The following is an 18,075-nucleotide window of genomic DNA, read 5'->3' as shown; positions in this document are numbered from 1 at the left end:
TGAATTTGTAGGCATTTCTCATATAGTTTTATACCAGGTGTGGAAAAGCTTTCAATAGAAAAATGTTTTAACAGCATATTTGATTACTGCCTGCAGGATAAAGAGGTGCGAGCAATCTTCCTTAGGCTATTTGCACAACTTTTCCAAGGATACCGGTCATGTCTTCAGCTGATCAGGATTCATGCTGAACCAGTAATTCATTTCCACAAGGTAAAAGAGAAGCAGACACGTGTATTTAGTTAGTATTCGCTTGCACCATGTTATTCCCACAAGCCTGCCTTTTGAACAAGTGGTTTAAAAAAAAATAAATAAAATTATCTGCATGTGATAAGCATATCATTTTGGCATAGCAGGATATCAATGTGTTTTAGTGGGACTAATTGCAGGGACAATCAGGAAATGTAAAACAAAGTTAACATTTAAATTTAATACAAATAAACATTTGAGGAATCAGTTGTCGAATTTTGAAAACATATGAATGCAATAAGAAGACATTGCTTGAAGGTACTAGTTTTCTGGTTTATTACCTGTGAGATTTAAAAAATGTGTGCATCTAACTTCCAGTTCTGAATTTAGGTGTAAAAAGATACTATGTATAATAAAAGATTTAATTAGAAAATACCACATACTCATATAAGCTGATAAGGTGGTGAAAATGTTTAACTGCTAGTACATAAATCGTTGTGGTTTTGGTACTTATAAAATACATGCATTTTTTTCTGTCTTTGCTGCAGGCAGCCTTCTTGGGCCAGCGAGGCTTAATTGAGAATGACTTTCTAACCAAAGTCCTCAATGGAATGGCATTTGCTGGTTTTGTGTCAGAGAGGGGTCCTCCCTTCAGAGCCTGTGATCTTTTTGATGAGGTGAAAATTGTTTCTGTGTTCCCAAGTAAATTATGATGTACCTATGATATATCAGCATGTGACAAACTACTGAAATGCTTCTGAATCCTCACTGTTTATTAAATCAACTTTATACTAATCTTCTCAATTCTCATTTTATACTAAGCAGATATTTCTACTTTACATCCATAAAATTGTGCCCTACTCATATGTGTGAAATTAAATAGTTGTATAAATCTTGGTAATGCTGTTCCTCTTGTCAGGTTTGTGGCTTCATAATACATCATGTGTACTAGTACAGAATTATTTTGAGTATTTTAAATATATTGTGTGAAACATTAATAAACTCATTGAGAAATATTAAATACCTATCCAACAATATAAACTGAGACAAACAGTTTAAAATTTTAAAAAGTAATGCCATATTTTTACTATGTTGGCTTTTAGTTGAATCAACAGTAAAAACAGAGTTTGGTATTAATTCTGTGTTGTAGTAGTAGTAGTAGTAGTACATACGAGAAATTTGGACTGTGGTATAGAAACCTGATAGGAATGTTTTAAGTATGTAGGACTTTCTATATTAGGTAGGACTAAAACATCTGGTAACAAAAGCTCTATATGAAACTGAAAATGTCTCATGTTCCAGAGCAACGTGACGTTGCACATTTTTTGGTGTTCAGCTTTCTTTCCTTTGTTTCAATTTAAGATTAACTTTCCGTAACTTAAGAGGAAATAACATTTTTTTAGTTGAATTATAAACATTTTTATTCTTTCTTTTTTCGAAAAAAGTTGGTAGCCTTTGAAGTTGAAAGAATTAAAGCCGAGGAGGGCAATCCACCAAAAATGATAAAGCATGTTAGAGAACTTGCAGAACAGCTCTTCAAAAATGTAAGTTTACTATACCTACTGCACTTGTAGAGTTGAGATGGTACCATTGAAAATTCTTATTTGTGAGATTGATCCAGTATCTGAAAATGGAAATGACAGCTTGTGGTAGTCATCATCTACATTATGGCAAAAGACTTTGAACTTTAATAATACTGGTTTACATATAGCTACTGCTACTTATCACTCTATTTTCTTAGCGTGTATTCACATAATGTATATAAAATGGTTTTTTCTCTGCTGTAACCTCTCTTCTTGCCTCTCGATAGTTTTTCCTCTGAAAGCTATACATCCAGTTAGGCATAATGTACACTTTCAGCAGATCTTTCCTGCTGTGTGACCCAGTCCCCATGGTTTGTGTGCTCAGCAGGCACTACTTACTATTTTACAGCCTTTTTCTTGTACCCTTTAGGTTTCCTGCAGTTCCTCCCGGTTTCATTCTTGCCTTCCTATCATGTGTTTGTGTTACATGGTGCTTTTGTAAAATCTCTTACTCTTCCATTAGCGAGTTTTGGGTTTGTTTTTTTTTTGGTTTGTGGGTTTTGGGGGTCTTTTGGAGTTGTTTTTTGGCATTGACTACTCTCCCTCCTTCTCACACTTCCTATGGTTCAGACTCCACAGAGCATTATGTATTACACAGTCAGTTGACACCTTTGTCACCCTTTCTTTCCAATGTCCCACTTCCCCAAAACTATGGTTTACAAATATACTTCTATTAAAAAAGCACAAGAATTACGGGGTCTTTGGAGGTTTTTTGGGGGTTCTCTTTGTCTTGTCTGATGATGAGATTTATTTATACCATTGTGATTGACTTGCTACTTCACTACCACTAAGTCAATGACTTAACAGGAGTATACACTTATATTCACTAAATCAGTGACTTGGGGCATTTAGAAGTCAGATTTCTAGTAGTTATGCATACATCTGTCTTTGACTAAATATAGGTGATGAGTAACATTGCTTCTTGAAGTTGTGCCTAGAGCTGCCTGATTTTAATCTGACTGCATGACATATTTTGACATCTTGTTCACAGTTTTGGTAGGCATCATGTTGTAGCTGTGGCAGTTTAGATACATGTGAGAGATGTGGTCTGTTCTGGAGAGATAATGTTTGTATTAGTCTAGGTGGTACAACTGGAAAATCTAGACAAGTTTTTGGCATATACCACTTGAGTAGTTCAAGCCATTAGACCTACACTGCCTGTTAGCATATATGTCTGACATGATGTTTGTGCCTGTCCAAGGTTAAAGTAACTCTTTTTATTTCCTCTGAATCTCTCTTCTTAGTGAAATGGATTGTGGAATAGTTATTCTCCTTTTCTGGCATTTTCTGCTCTGTGCCCTCTGTTACACCCTGCTGAGACTGCGTGCCCTTCCTCTGCTTTGCTTCTCCTGGAATCTGCTGCTCTCATCCCCCTAGCTAGATTTTTGGCTTGTTCCATTAAACTTTACTTTGCAGAAAATATATATGACCGAGTAACTGGTCTGTTTTGGTGCTATTTCTGAAGTTGATGCATCTGTTCTTCCTTGTTGCCTTTTACTCCCATAAATAAAAGTATTAAGCTGCTGTTTACAAGTTTACTTCCAAGCCAGTTGTGCATTTGCAACAGAAACTATTTGATGGAGTATCACTCTTTGGCAGTGGTATGTAGCCAGTAATAAGTAATAGCATGGAGTCAAATTGGACAACAGTAAATTCAGACATGATTAATGATAACCCCTGGTACCTATGAATGAAGAGATGAAAATATTCTGGTTTGTTTGGCTGTTATACTCCTAAAGATATGTGATGCTGTGAATGTTGGTAGGTAGTCTTCAACCCTCTCTCTAATGAAGAAGTTGATTGTCAAATTAATTTCTATTCAAGTCCTAAATACTCATTAAGCTGCATAAATCAACCCAAGTTAAACAGTGATTTTCTTTTACCATCTTTCTTTTTGAATTTTGCATGTTGACAAAAATAATTTTATAAAAGCCTTTAACAAAGTTGGAAGTATTACAGATAAGGAGTTAAGGGTGATATCAACATGAAATGTTTTATTAGTCATCTACATCAGATATTTGGCTTCTTAGTCTTTCAGGTATGAGAGATACACAAAACAGCAGTAAAATTAGAGTAGACCAGTGGTAGCACTGTGTGATACAATTTGTGTATAACCTTTTGCTCTTGACCTGCAGGAGAATCCCAACCCCCACATAGCATTCCAGAAAGTGCCACGGCCCACGGAGGGCTCCCACCTGCGTGTTCACATCCTGCCTTTCCCCCGGATCAACGAGTGCCGGGTGCAGGAGCTCCTCCAGGAGGGCCTCGCCAGGAGTCAGGGGGCCCCCCCTGCCACCCGGGGGGACAAGAAGTGTGTTGTCCCAGCGGGTCCCCCCGTTGGTAAGTTCATTTGCTCCCCAACTTACCCATTTCTCATCCAATCTCATGAGTTGAATGTATAGTTAGCATGACTACAGTGTGTTGCTCCCAATTTTGTATTAATACTTTTAGTGTATTAAATAGTGTATTAAATATTTTTAGTGATCGTAGTAAACTCTGGTACACAGACTTGCGTGTTGGCCTTTGCAGTTTTAAAAGGCATTTTGTATCTGCCTTTACTAAGAAGTCAAACATCCATAGTATGAGGGGCATAATTGCTAACAACAAGAAAGGTTTTGATCTGAGTTAGATTTTGAGTTGAACTATTAAACTACATATTATTCTGCTCACCTAGGTCTGATAAATATCACCACAGGTTACCTGTAGGACTGACTGAACCAAGCTTTGAACTGTTAGAGTTTCTCCTTTGATACTAGTGGAAGGCATGTAAATTACTGGAAAAAGGCAAAGAGCAAACATAGCATCTGTCTCAAAATTAATATATCTATATTTAAATATAAAGAACAGATTTAATTTTTGTGACAGAAAAATTCTATTAGTCCTAGTCATCAACATGAATGGTGGCGTAAACCAGTACATTTAGTAACCTTGCAGGACATGAAGCTGGCAGAGCTTGCAAAACCTTTGAAGGGTGGGATCCAGTCTTTAAAAAAAAGTAGAGATCTTAGCACTGGTCTCTGTTGAATTTTGTCCTTCTCTACTGTTTTTCTTCAAATAAGGTATTGCACTTGCATAGACATGATCAGCTGACTAGCCAGCAGTGCTTCAGAAATTAATTTGGGCATTTTAATGACCATAAGGCAAACATGACCCAGCTATATCAAGCTACTGCAAAAAAGACAAACATCTTAGTAGGATGTATAAACAGGAGTGCAGTCAGTGAACCCCATGGAGAAATCTTTTCATTGTGCTCGGTAAGGCCTCAGCTTGGAGTGTTTGTATCCATTTTTGGACACTGGAAGATTGTCTCCATTTTTGGTTCTGTTGGAGGGAGTCCATAAGAAAGCAACAAGAATGACCAGTGGTCCAGAGAATGTGACCTACAAGGAAAGATGGGGAGTTGTTTAGACTGAAAAATAGAAGACTGAGAGAACACATAATAGCAGTCTTCAATTATATAAGAGGCAGTTAGAAAAAGAAGGGGAATAATCTGCAATGATAAGAAATAATGGGTTTAATTGCAGCACAGAAGTAGAGTTATTTGTCAGCAAGATGTGGTAAAATGAGGATTGTGAGGCAGTTGAGTGGATTTTTTGTCAAGCCATGGAGTCTCTGTTATCACAGAACATTGGGAACATATTAGACAAACATGAGAAATAACATAAATAGAGTTGATCCTGTCTAGGGACAGCAGGACGAACTAGATGGCCTCTTGAGGCCCTTTTGGGGCCTGTTTCTCTTTGGGTTTATGTAAGAAGAAGATGAACTCTCTTCACCTGCCTTTGCTGTGAACTGTGTCATTGAATGTGTTTCTTACAGAAAAAGGATGTGTGCTTGTGTTCTATCGTCTTTCTTTAAAAGGCTTGATGCAACAGAACATTCTCTTTTTAATAAGTTAATTCTTACATCAAAGGGGTTTTTGTGGGTTTTTTCGAGGAACAGCTTTCACACTTATACTCCCTGCTGTCCCATGTCTCAAAATCTTTGGATATTAGTAGTTCATTATTATCTACAAGAAAGGCATATTCTACATTTAGATTCTATTTATTTGATACTCTAAAGAAAAAGAGGACGTTAGTTCTTCTCTTCTGAATTTTCTTGAAAAATGATAACTAAACAGTGCGTTAAGAGAATAATCTTTACATGTCAGTAAATTGGAATCTAGATAAGAGAACAGGTCTGTCAGGTTTTATTCCATGTTGCAGAATTCTTGTGGCCAACTAAAAATAGTTATCTACTGCTACAAAGTGTGCAAGGTTACATAGTTCAAAATATATATTTTCAAAAATATATTTTTATATTTCATTTGTATGTTAGAGTTTGTAGTCTCTTTGGACCTGTAGGAATCAAATATAACAAATAGTTAAGAGAATCCAGTTAAAATTCAGACCACTCTCTTCTTTAGATAGTATAGGAAAACCAAAGATTTAGGATCTTATGTTCCCATCTGTATATGCCTACTAAAGGTATTTGCTTAACAGAGTAAAATGGAGGGCACACTAATTTTTGACTTTCTTTTAAAGAATTTTTTGGTATTCTTCGTGACTCTTGCAGGAGACATTTTACAGATGTATATTCTTCTTTCTCTTTGTTAGTTTCCATAATGGAAAAAGGAAGCACAGTTTTCAACAGTGCTCAGAGGCTGGAAGTTGTTAGAAACTGCATCTCGTTCATTTTTGAAAACAAATTTTTGGAGACTGAAAAGGTAATAAAATGAAATTGTAACTTTCCCAAATAATCCTCTGTTCTGTTAATGAGCAAATGGAGACTGACCTAGTCACAAAGTACACTTTGAAGTCATGTTTCAAACACTAAGGATTATTTTGACCATTTAAATGAATGAAGTAAGCAATAAAACTAATCATCTAAATGCAGTACTGTGTGTAGTATGAGGCTAATGAATTTGAAAACCTGTTTCTTATACTACATGGGTGCATTGAAACCTTTTCAGCTAATTTATTACCGTTATAAGTAATATTGTCCACATAAATTTTTTAAAACAATTTATATATTTATTAATTTTATATTGCTCTAACAGTATTAATTAGAAAGAAGGCAAACAAAAGGCATACATATATGATTCAGTATTGAATGATCAGTGCTCTTTTTAAATTTTCAGTACAGTAAATTTTGCTGGTTGTAAAAATCAATAATTTGATAGAACTCAGAGAGGAATGTAAATATTTGGCATATGTGCCTTCACTGCAATGTACTAGTGAGTTGTTATCCTTGACATTCTTATTTTTTCCACATTAAGAAGTTGCCAACTTTTGTAGATTCTGTCCATAGAGTTTGCAGTTATTGATTCTAGAACAGTCACTCAAACTTACATTCAGACCTAATTCTGCCTGTGAAAGTGACTGTAAAATTATTTTAAGCAATTTTTTGATTTCTCAGGGAAGTATAACCTGTATATCTCTGAGGCTGTGCAGCTCAAGATAGAAAATGAACTTTGCTTGATTTACAAATTACGGTTTCAAAATGCACATGGGAAAAGTCCTAATAAAATATGTAACTCTTTTGTAAGAGTTTTGATCCGAGTATAGCACAGTAGTTTTTAACATCTTTCAACTTACAGGCATTTGGGAAAGTTCAGTAGTTTTTTTGTCCCTCTACATGGTAAATTTGTCCTTAGCCAATAGGCTGCCTTTTGTTACTTACCTGTTACCACAATTAACTCTCGTCTAAAGGGCCACTGTTGAGAATCGTTGATGTAGTACTTGCTGCATCTTTAAAATGTTGACATAAATATTCTATTGGCACTGTTTTAGGATAAACTGCATGACAATCTTGTGTCCTCATTGCTATGAGAGGTATGCCACTTCTAAAACCATTTGTCATCCACTGCTTATCAGAAAACATGCCAGTTGGCCTTGGCAGGCGAACTCAAGACCTGGCCTGGCTGGTACTGAACAGAGCACTTGCTTTCATGCACTATAATCCATTTCTGATTTCACATCCATTCAATGACTGTCTTTATAAAATGATTTCTATTTCCACATGTAGGCGAGAAATCCTCTTAAGTGCATTTGAAAAAAACATAGGAAAAACTTAATACTTGATAACTCAAGCTAAACCAATCATTATGTGAAAGTTTGATATTCAAGCTGATGAGTAATTTCCAAATTATTCTTTACTGTCACTTGCAGTTTCTTGATAAAGGAGGAATGATATTCAGTGTGAGTAGTGCCATTTAATTTCGTTTTCATAAAGCCAGGTGTTCTTCTCTCCAGACCCTGCCTGCAGCTCTGAGAGCCCTAAAAGGGAAGGCAGCTCGGCACTGCCTGACCCAGGAACTGGGCCAGCATGTAAAACAGAACCGAGCAATACTGGACCATCAGCAGTTTGACTACATTGTGCGAATGATGAACTGTGCTTTGCAGGTACAGTATGGCAAGGCTTTGTTCTTTGGTTGTCTTTCTTTTGTTATAATGATTGCTTAGAGTGATGTGGAGAAGCAAAATAATTAAATTATAGGACCATGTCCTGCAGTGATGTAGCAGATAGTACTTGATGGTGGATGTACAATATTTTGTTGTTGAAAGGATAAAGGACAGAACACTCAGATCTGTACAGATCTACCTGATATGACAAACAGAAAGAAAACTTCCCATTATTAATAATTTAAATACAATTTAGCTTTGGTAGGTATTGAAATGATTTAACTTAATGGCTTGAAGTGCTTTCTTTAATGAGTGGGTCTTAGCTTTTCCAGGTCATTTTCGACTCTGAGCTCCTACAATGTGTATCACCCAAAAGTTTGTCCTCTTTGTCATCACATAGTTCAAGAAGAAAACCTGCTTTCTGCTTCCATGGTTTATGGTGGTAGTTCTGCTTGTCATGGTGACAATTTGTCAGAGACTCACTGCAAGTCTTTGCAGTTCATTTCAGTTATTCTGCTGATAAATTACTTTGTGCTGAATAAACATCAACATATGGCGGCGGCTACCGATGAGAGCATAATATGTGGATAACTTCTTTTCATTTCAATAATTATTCTGGTTTACCTTTCCTTGATCTCAGTTCATTATCTGAAATATTTTATAGACTTACATGTTTTCAGTCTGTTGTCTGAGAATGTAGTAGTATTTTTCTTAATTTGTAATGTGATCACATTTGGTTATAATTTGTCCTTTGTTGACCCTGTCTGAGTTATTGTATCAAATTAGGGATTTGATTGAGGCATTAGTATTTTAATCCCACTCCCATCTAACCTAAAACCCACTGAAATTGTTTTGCAGCGGTTTGTTGACCCACATTTTTTAAAAGGTGAGTGCTAAATCCAGCTTTCACTTAAGTGTAGAAATAAATTAACATCAACTGAACAAATGGTACCTCAGCTCACCATCAAATGCAAGTTTTGTTGTCTGTTGCATTTCTTGTTTGTTCACGGTAAGATATTTTTCTGCTGTTGCAAACAGAGTTCAACTTTGCCTGAGCAGCCTTAGGAGCAAAATTACCTGCAGTTAGCAGATGAAAACTGAAGTCGACTGGCTAAAATTGCACAGCATGTAGAGTGTGCTTTTTTGGCACAGGCATTGTCCTTTTCCAAGCCCAAAGTTTAGCCTTAGAGTAGGAAAACACAATTGAAGTTATCTGTGAAACTGTATTTCTCTGCCCACAATCATGACTAATGGAATACTGCACCTGCTGTGTATTCCAGAGTTAGAAATTTTCTTTCAAACCAGAAAACCAAAAAACCAAAAAAGATTTTGTTTCTACTTTTTTGATTGTTCCTGGGGTTTAAAAAAAAAGATCAAGATGTTTTTAGACAATAGGGACAAAATACAAATCCCCTATATTTTTGTGTCTTATAGAAAACATAGCAAAAGAAAGTGAGAAGTTGTGGAAATTTCCTTTGCTGAGGAAAGAAATACTGACATCACCTTTTAATAAAATAATAAAATCCAATTGTGCCCCAGAAGAAAAATGTGGGTTTTTTCTTCCCAATGGTTTGAAGGCCCAAGAAGGACCTTAGTGTTCAAGAAAATGAATGTGTCTGGAGTGTCACTGAAGTTAAAATAGAATTATTTTTTTTCTTTAATAAAACTATTGACTCAAATCATGCAGGGGAAACAGATCAAATAAGGGGGCACAGTTTTATGCTTTTTTTCCCCCCAACTGTATTTTCATATCTTTGAAAATATGAGATGGAAATTTTCATTTCTCAGGAATAAGCCTGGCCATCTAGTTAGATGGCTGGGCATTTAGTTAGAAGCAAGTATTTAGTACATCTACTTTTATGACATATATTATATTATTTATTGAGATGAAAACATGATTTATAATTTCTCTGTGCACTTTATTCAAGTGTGTTATTTGAAACAATGTGTATATTGTGACATTTTGGAGCTCTCCTGTATCAGTTCAAGAAGAAAGTACATTACCAAGACCTTACTTCAGTTTGCCCTTGCTGCAGTGGCACTCAGCAAGTCAGCATTTTGCTGTAGAGACATGAGTTCTGTTAGGTACAGGTCATAAGACCAAGTAATTTAAACAGTGTCTGTTAAAAGACACAAAAATCTAATTTAAGCAATGTGGTCTTAACTGGAGATGTGCTCAAGCTTTAGGGAAATACCACATTAATTATGATGGAGTTTTTGGGGAGAGTTAGATGGCAGTACGGCTTTAAGACCTCACTGAACTGCTGGAGTTGTAGGAACTGTCTCAGTCTTACCACCAAACATCTCATCCCAGATTTTTCTGTCGACATTATTGCATGTTTCCATTGGCTTCTGTAAGATACAAACTGAAATATTGCTGTGGCCATGAGGAATATAGCAGGTGATCCAAAGGCTGAGAGGAAGGGAAGGCCCTGGGCACAGCTGACAGGTTGGGCAGAGCCCTGGCTCCCTGCTGGACACACTGGGTTAAGTGGGGATGTGTGTGCAGCATTCTACAAATCTAATGCAGATCCCTCTGTTACTAGTCAAGATTATTCTGATTGTTTAGTGTCAGGTTTTTTCTTTTAATAGAATCTATTATCTTGTTTTGCTGGAGTCCATAGAAATAAAGGGGAGATGCTTTTTGGAACTTCTCCATGCTCATTTTGTGCAAATAAAACAGTAGTCATAATCCCACCTTGTGTATTGTTGCTACTCTCATTATATCTGATGTGACATGTCTGCTACCACAGTGCCTGAGAACAGATTAAGGAAGAGAAACGAAATATTCCTACCATTGCTTCAAGTCAATAGCTATTTTAATGTAGTGAAAAATTACTTGGCTGTATTTCCCCAAGTGTCCAATCCAGACATTTTGCAAGTGGGAGGAAGGCAGGATGGTATTTTGCCCTTTTCTCTAGAGATGGCAAAACTTGGGCTTGACACATCTCTGGTGTTTGTCAGCTTGAGCCTCTCAGTCCAAGAGGGACATTCTTTTGAACTAATCCTCTTTCTACTGTTTACAGTCTGAAGGTAATGGGTAGGACCTGCAAAAATTAATAGGTCTACGATGTGTAGCAGTGCTATAGAATTTCATATTAATCTGCCTTATTTAGCAGGCAGGCAGCTTTGGTAGACTTCAGGTGGCTTTACAAATACAGTTAAGGTAAGGCATGGTGTAGCGAGTACTGAAGTGGTAAAAATGTCCTTTACTGTGTTTGCTGGGGAAGTATTGACAATCTACTGCTGCTGAAATGGAAATGAAAGAAATATTTCTGATCATTTTTAGTAGGAGGAGGATCAAAATTACGTGGAGATTGTATTGTTCACTGATTAAAGCAGATACCTTCTGATGAGGGCAGGTAAATTCCCAGCTTTTGTCTCTGGAAAGAGTTGTCATTGGCCACTTGCTAAAAACTTTATTGTCATACCCTAAGTAAGACTTCTTCCCCTGACAAATCATATACTGTGACAAACATTTAAATTAGCCTGTCTTACAGTAGTGATTAATATCTGTGATAACAAAGCAGGAACATTGTATTCTGTTCCATATGTTAGATGACTAAATTACTGTTAAAAAACATCTCCAGTGTTGTGAAAGCTTAGTATACTGATCAACAGTTCAGTTTATTCATACAGATACCACTACAGCTAAAAATGTGAAATTATAGCTCTAGACACTATTTCAGTCGTTTGCTCTCCTCTGCTGTCATCTCGGAATAATTTGCAGTTACACATAAATTACTATTTCAAAAGTTTTTCTCTTCTCTTTTAATTTTCCGTAATGAAGTTTGCTGACATTTCAGAAAAGACTACTTAACTTTTTTTGCAACTAAAAATGCCTATTTTTAGCAGAGAAACACTTCTATGTAGTTATGTTTTCAGCAACACATTGCACTTTTAATGCTTATTAAGAAATCATGTCAGAAACCATCTCAAGGCTCAATTTACATACTTCTCCATTAATTTATTGCATACATGACTTGTCCAGAGTTTCAGTTGTCTCTCTGACTTTCCTCAGGAAGCAGCAAGTGAACATTATATTTTGAAATACAGTAGTACTTAATTTGATAAAATGGTAGAAAAGGCAAGAAGAGGCCTCAAGATACTGTGGGGATGGTATTTGGTAGTTGGGAACAATTTTCGTATTAAAAAGACATTCTAAACAATTTGCATAAAGTATTTAACAGGAACAAGCTTAATAAAATTTATTTCTGTGGAGGTATTTCCTTCAGATAATGCAGGACTGTGAGGTAGCTTCCTTGGGTAGGTGGAGCAGATGAAACTTTTCGTTTAAAAACCAAAGCTCCAAAATTACAATGTTGCGATATAACACTGCCTCTGTAAGATGTTGGCCAGAGATATTGCCTAACTGCATATTAATGCATTTGTTTGGTAAATATGAGTCAAACTGGGAAACATACGTGCCCCAGACATCTGGATTCTTAGTCTAAATGTGGTTGGAGTGGGAAGAAGGAGCATAAAACCGCTAAATACATAAATACTTTCAAAATCCTTGGTTTTAGGTGTAGGAAGGGAGTGGGATCTTCTATAAGCTGACAGTTTACAAAGTCTTTGATGCTGGTTTAGGACCTGCTTTGCTCCAGTGTCACATCTGTGTGAAGAGGCATGTGTTGTACCGGTGTAACTGAGAGGATATCTTTAATAATAGACAAATTAGTAATTGTTTTAGTGCTTTAGATAATTTCTGATCGATCACTATGGCTTTCCATAGTAGCAATAACCAGATAGTTGTCTTTCAAATAGATTGTACTGAATCTTCTAAAAGTATACTTACAGTATACAGTATGAAACACAACTGTAGGAAGTCTTAGAAGCAACCAGGGGAAAATTAAAAACTTAACCTTTATTAGGTTACAACAAAGGTATATCTGGGCCATCATCTGTTCTCCAGCATTGGTCAAAAGCAGATGAAAGATTGTACTGATTAATCTTGCCTATAACTTTACTTGTGATTCTTCTGTGTTGCTTTGGTGTAATAAAGGCCTCTTTCTAGCCCTTACTGTACAGTCTGTTGTGAAAGAAACTTTAATATGCAAAATTTAAAAAATGGCATTCTATAAATAATATTAAATTTATTTTTATTATGCAAATAGCTTTTGTATTATGTTCTACCACCAGATAAAGTTTTAAAATTTTCAGTCAGGTCTCAGAATTCAGAAGTTTGCAAATACTCTCTAAAGAAAGATTTTATTGCTCTTGAGAGAAAATCATCTGTGTATGTGTGTCATATGATTCAAATTCTTGGCAATATGAAGGTTAAATGAACTAGCATTTCTTGTATTTTATGTTGAAAACCATGTTGCTAAACATTTTTATTTTGGAGGGTTATAGTAGGTTTCTCTCAGATTTTTATTTCATGACCTGCCTTTTGTTACTCAGTTTGATTTACATTCCTGGAAGCAGAGTTTCAGAATTCATGCTTGAATAACAGTATTTGAACATATTTTAAGGTACTTCAAAGCATAGAAAATCTATCAAGAAGAGAAATCATGGGAGTTTAACAGGGCCATGTTTAATTCTATTAACTCATCAGTTATTAACAATTTGATCTTCCTCATCATATTAGACATAGTCATGGTATTATTTAAGTAAAAGAAAGGAGGTTAGAGTGTTTAAGGCTTGGACTTGAAAATTCCAGGTTTTATTCTCTACTGTGCTGCAGATGATCTTTTAATTTTTTTTTCTAGTCACGTCATATAGTTTCTCTGGTCCATGGTGTAATACCCAAAAAGTAGAAATAACAGCTTTTTCATTCTGTTGACTTTTTAGGGGTCCACCTGTAATATTCTGGATTTAATAAAAGAAGCTGCTGTTCCTGAATCTTTCTGCTGATGTCTCTTTCCCCAGAGATTGCACAGTACAAAAATACCATTGCATTGATGTTGAACTGATGGTGCTCACAGAATTTCTCTAGGGAAAAAAAATGGAAATACTCCGTAGAAAATCGTATTGTTGATCTGTTTTTATTTTTCCTTTTTTCGCTCTGAAGAACATACTGTTGCACTCATCCCGTCTCATTGGACAGCCACAGAGTCCAGGAAAATTCCATTCACAGGCATCTGTTTATGAAATCCAGAAAACAGAGTTCCTTTCTTTGCGGGGTTGCCTGTGTGTGTGTGTATTCATGCAGTAGGTATGTGTGTGCTGCTGTCACTCAGCGTTGCAGACTTCCCAGCTTCACTGCTGCTGCTGTCAGGCCAGTCAGAGCCACCTACACTGCAGGTGTCAGGGGAGGTGGCCACTTTGACATAGCCATACCCATCCTTCGCTGGGCCAGGACTCTCCCCGTGTAGGTGACAGTGTCCCAGTAATTCCCTGTGGCATCGCTTCGGGACATCTGTGTGTGCCATGGTCTCTGCAGTGAGGTGTCTGGCTGCTTCTCCATGTCTGTCCATGCACCAAGGTGGTTGCTTCCAGTTAAAGTGCCTCTCTGCTTTTAGTGAGGAGTTTTCTTGATGACCAGGCAGCAGAAAACTGTGTCTGCTTTGCACACTGGGGCTGTGCCAGCAGAGCTGTTCAGGAATGAGCTCGTGTGTGGCAGGGAACTTCCTAAATTGCTGTTTCCCTGAAAACTTCCATGACCCTGTTTCTGTTAACCTGAAAGCATTTCTGACCTCTGTGCGGACCTGCCCTCCCTAACTATTGCACAAGACTGTTACTTAAAGAAAGGAAATGAGAAGGATTAGCAGAACTGAGAGTCCCATAGTTTGTGCTGTCCATAGCTGCATCTGCCTTCAGCCTCCCTCCCTCTCGGCTTCTCACCAAAACATGTGGTGTTCACACACTTCCTCCTCCCCTCCATGTACACACATGTGCACGTGGGTGATACAGATATCCATGTCTGCTGTACAGAGAAATATATGCACATATATACACATAATATCAACTCAGTAGTAAATAGAAGTTAAAATAATCCCCCATTCCCGCTACAGTCAGTGCAGCCTGTTCAGGGTGTGAGTGATCATGTGTCTCTGGAGGGCTCTGGTTGCAGGGAATCCCCTGGTTTGCCCCAGGTCTGTTGCTGCTAACATGAAAATAGATGAAAAATGCTAGAATAAATGTGATAGCATCCTACTTTCTCTTGATATAACTTGCCATAGATATAACTTGATTTCTAGACCACACTGTGTGAGGATACTGATTATGCCTTCATTACGTTTCTGTGCAGTTATCAGAGCAGGTTTAGCCTTGTTTTAAGGGTCTCTGTTTAATATTTTATAAATATATCAGATGATAGCAGTGTATTGGTTTTAATACAAGCACAAGCAGAGCAGCACCAGCAGCTCCTCTGGCTGGCTGCAGCTTTGGGGCTCGCAGCAGCTCCCTGGCATGGATAAGGAGGGTGGTACAAACCCACCCATCCCAGATGGGTCTCTGGGCCGTTGGTCAGCTTTACTCAGGCTTTACTCTTAAGGGATGTCTCCTGTTGCTGGCCTGTCTTCAATCCTCTTACATTTGCTGTTGATGCAGGACATGCTTACCCATGGGTATCTCACTGAAACCATGTAGCTCTTTGGAGTGTTGACATGGTAGGCTCTGACTGTTCTCAAGTGTTCATTGCTGCTAATTGTGGCCTTGTGGTTGCCAAGTGTTCCTAATAACTCTGTGTTCTAAATAGTTTTGGTTGTCTTGATGAAAAGCAGACATGTGCTTGTGTGCTACTCACTGCTGTAAATAAAACAAGTCTGGGTTAGGAGTTGTGTTGTACTGCTGTGTAGTTGCTCTCCAGCCTGCCTTGGAAAGAGGTGGACTGATGAAAGGTATTAAAAAACAAAACAAAACAAAACAAAAGTCCTTGGTGTTGGAAATAATAGGGTTTTTGCTAGTATAAGTTATGTGAAATCAGTGTCTTCTGTTTTTACAAGTTTTATATATATAAAAAAAAGGAAGTAATGTGAAATTTTGGTTCTATTTTAGATTTTGTGTATGTATGTAATGTGTATTTCAGTACAGGTCCATAATTCCCTATAGATAACGTGTTAGGTGTGTGTACATGCACTTAATCTGTGCTGTCACTTTATATATACAGTAAATAACAGAACATTGATTTACTGTACCTATTAGTGAACATACCTCTGTGACCACCCATATGCACAGGTGTATTTAGCTGTAGTGCAGTCTTTATGAGGAAAATGAATGCCTGTGTAATGTAGTCTCTGATCTTCCTTCCCTTGCACTTCACCCTCCAAGCTGAGTTAGAGCAGCTGCAGTGGGACACTGCCTTGACCACTGATAGTACTTACCAGAAGAAATGGGCCGTAGGGATGACTGGCTTGTTGTTTCTATAAGGAATTTCATGAAGTTTCTGTTCTTAAGTGTTTCGTTTTGCAGGAATTTGCATAAAAGGTACTGATAGGTGCCTGTATGGTCTTCATTATTTCTTTTTCACATATAGTCACTTCTAAAGCAGACAGAAAATTCAATATCTTCTAAGAATTTGGTTGCTGTCATGTTTGTATAACCTTTGGTTTAAACAATTGAGATCTTTGCAGCTTGTACTCAAAAACTGAAGTGTGATTGTGAGATAAATACCATAAAACAAAGGCCAGTTCTGGGTTTTGTCAGTATTTTGTGTAAACTTTGACAAATGCATTAATATGATAAACAAACAATAGTGAAATATTTGATATTTTAGAATGATTTTTAAGGGAAAAGAGCATGAGAATCAATTTTTTTACAGCAAACGACCCACCTCTACTGTTACATTAAAAGTGTGTGCAGTTAGAGAACAGAAACGGAAAATAAAGGTGTAAACAAAAAAGAAATTACAATCTACGTATGTTGTAAAAAATTCTTGCAGCTGTTGACATTCTTTTTCAGTATTCTAGCCCAGAATTATGACTGAAATTAATTGTTTTTTAGGATGCATGGAAAACACCATGTAAACATGCTTTAATGAGAATTACTTTTAGTAATTCCCTCCCTGTACAGTCAGGGGTAGGATTTAGTATCTAGTCATCCAACAAAGTATTTAAAAATTACTTCACCTAATGTCTATAGCTGAAACAAACAAACAAACAAATCCCACCAACCCTCTTTCCCACCTCTCCCCCCAGTTCTTCCACTTGAAAGTCCAAATCTCCACTTGACAGCTAGGAAATTCAAATTGGAATTACACATTTAACAGTATGAAATCCCACAATGTTTGAAGGTGTACAAATTGATTAAATCTTCCGTCTAGATTATTTGACTTCTGAGAACAAAAGCAACTTAATTTGATGAAATTAACTCCTCTAGTCAGTTGAACACCTTTGTAAAAGGTGCTTTGAATGTTAATTGATTAAATATCACTTTAGAGGATACATATCCTTTGGTATACCTAAATAAGTTGCATACAATTGCCATAGAGTATTCTCTATCCCCTCCAGGTGTATGGAATGAAATATCTTACTCTAACTGCAGTATCAATAATACACTTAAAATCAGCTTGGGTTCTGAGGATGCTGTGATTTTCAGCACTTCTTTAGAAACTAAATTTTTCCTTATCTACCTTCAACAGCACTACAGCATTGATGATTTTAATTCTCAACAAGTTTATATTTCTTCACTTTTAGTACATTAATGTAATTGCTAATATTTTATGTTTTCCTGTATTTTCAAGTCTTGCAAGACTTACTTCTGTAAATATCGTGCATGCCCTGATAATATTTTCCACTGGTACAAGAACATTAGCATTAGGACAGTCTAAATTCACAGATAGCAAATAAGATGCTACCCACAACATTTCTTGATCAGCGTTTTATGTGCCAATAGACACAATCACACCCTGAAACCAAGTAAAGTCTTTACTGTATTTTTTTCTTTTTTTAAAATTAGAACAGAGGCAAAAGAAGTTGTTGGTTTGGATATTTTTTCTTCATAAGAAGAGAAAAAAATATTAATCCAGGCAAAGACAGTGG

At 36.7% G+C, this 18,075-nt stretch overlaps 1 protein-coding gene across 5 annotated transcripts in view; it reads left to right on the top strand.

Annotated features, from left to right (window-relative positions):
- SBF2 (SET binding factor 2) overlaps window positions 1–18,075 on the top strand; it is a 256,935-nt gene that overhangs the window by 150,270 nt on the left and 88,590 nt on the right. For all 5 annotated transcript variants that reach the window (XM_029961044.1, XM_029961046.1, XM_029961045.1 and 2 more), the window contains exons 11-16: window positions 97–210; window positions 735–863; window positions 1,632–1,730; window positions 3,905–4,109; window positions 6,365–6,474; window positions 8,003–8,152. In XM_029961044.1, coding sequence (XP_029816904.1) covers window positions 97–210; window positions 735–863; window positions 1,632–1,730; window positions 3,905–4,109; window positions 6,365–6,474; window positions 8,003–8,152 — 807 coding nt within the window. The remainder of the gene's footprint in view (window positions 1–96; window positions 211–734; window positions 864–1,631; window positions 1,731–3,904; window positions 4,110–6,364; window positions 6,475–8,002; window positions 8,153–18,075) is intronic.

The sequence above is a fragment of the Manacus vitellinus genome, unplaced genomic scaffold (assembly GCF_001715985.3).
Source record: "Manacus vitellinus isolate BGI_N305 unplaced genomic scaffold, ASM171598v3 scaffold_30_pilon, whole genome shotgun sequence".
Lineage (NCBI taxonomy): Eukaryota > Metazoa > Chordata > Aves > Passeriformes > Pipridae > Manacus > Manacus vitellinus.
Note: the sequence above shows the minus strand (reverse complement) of the source record. Positions and strands in the feature narration are given on the sequence as shown.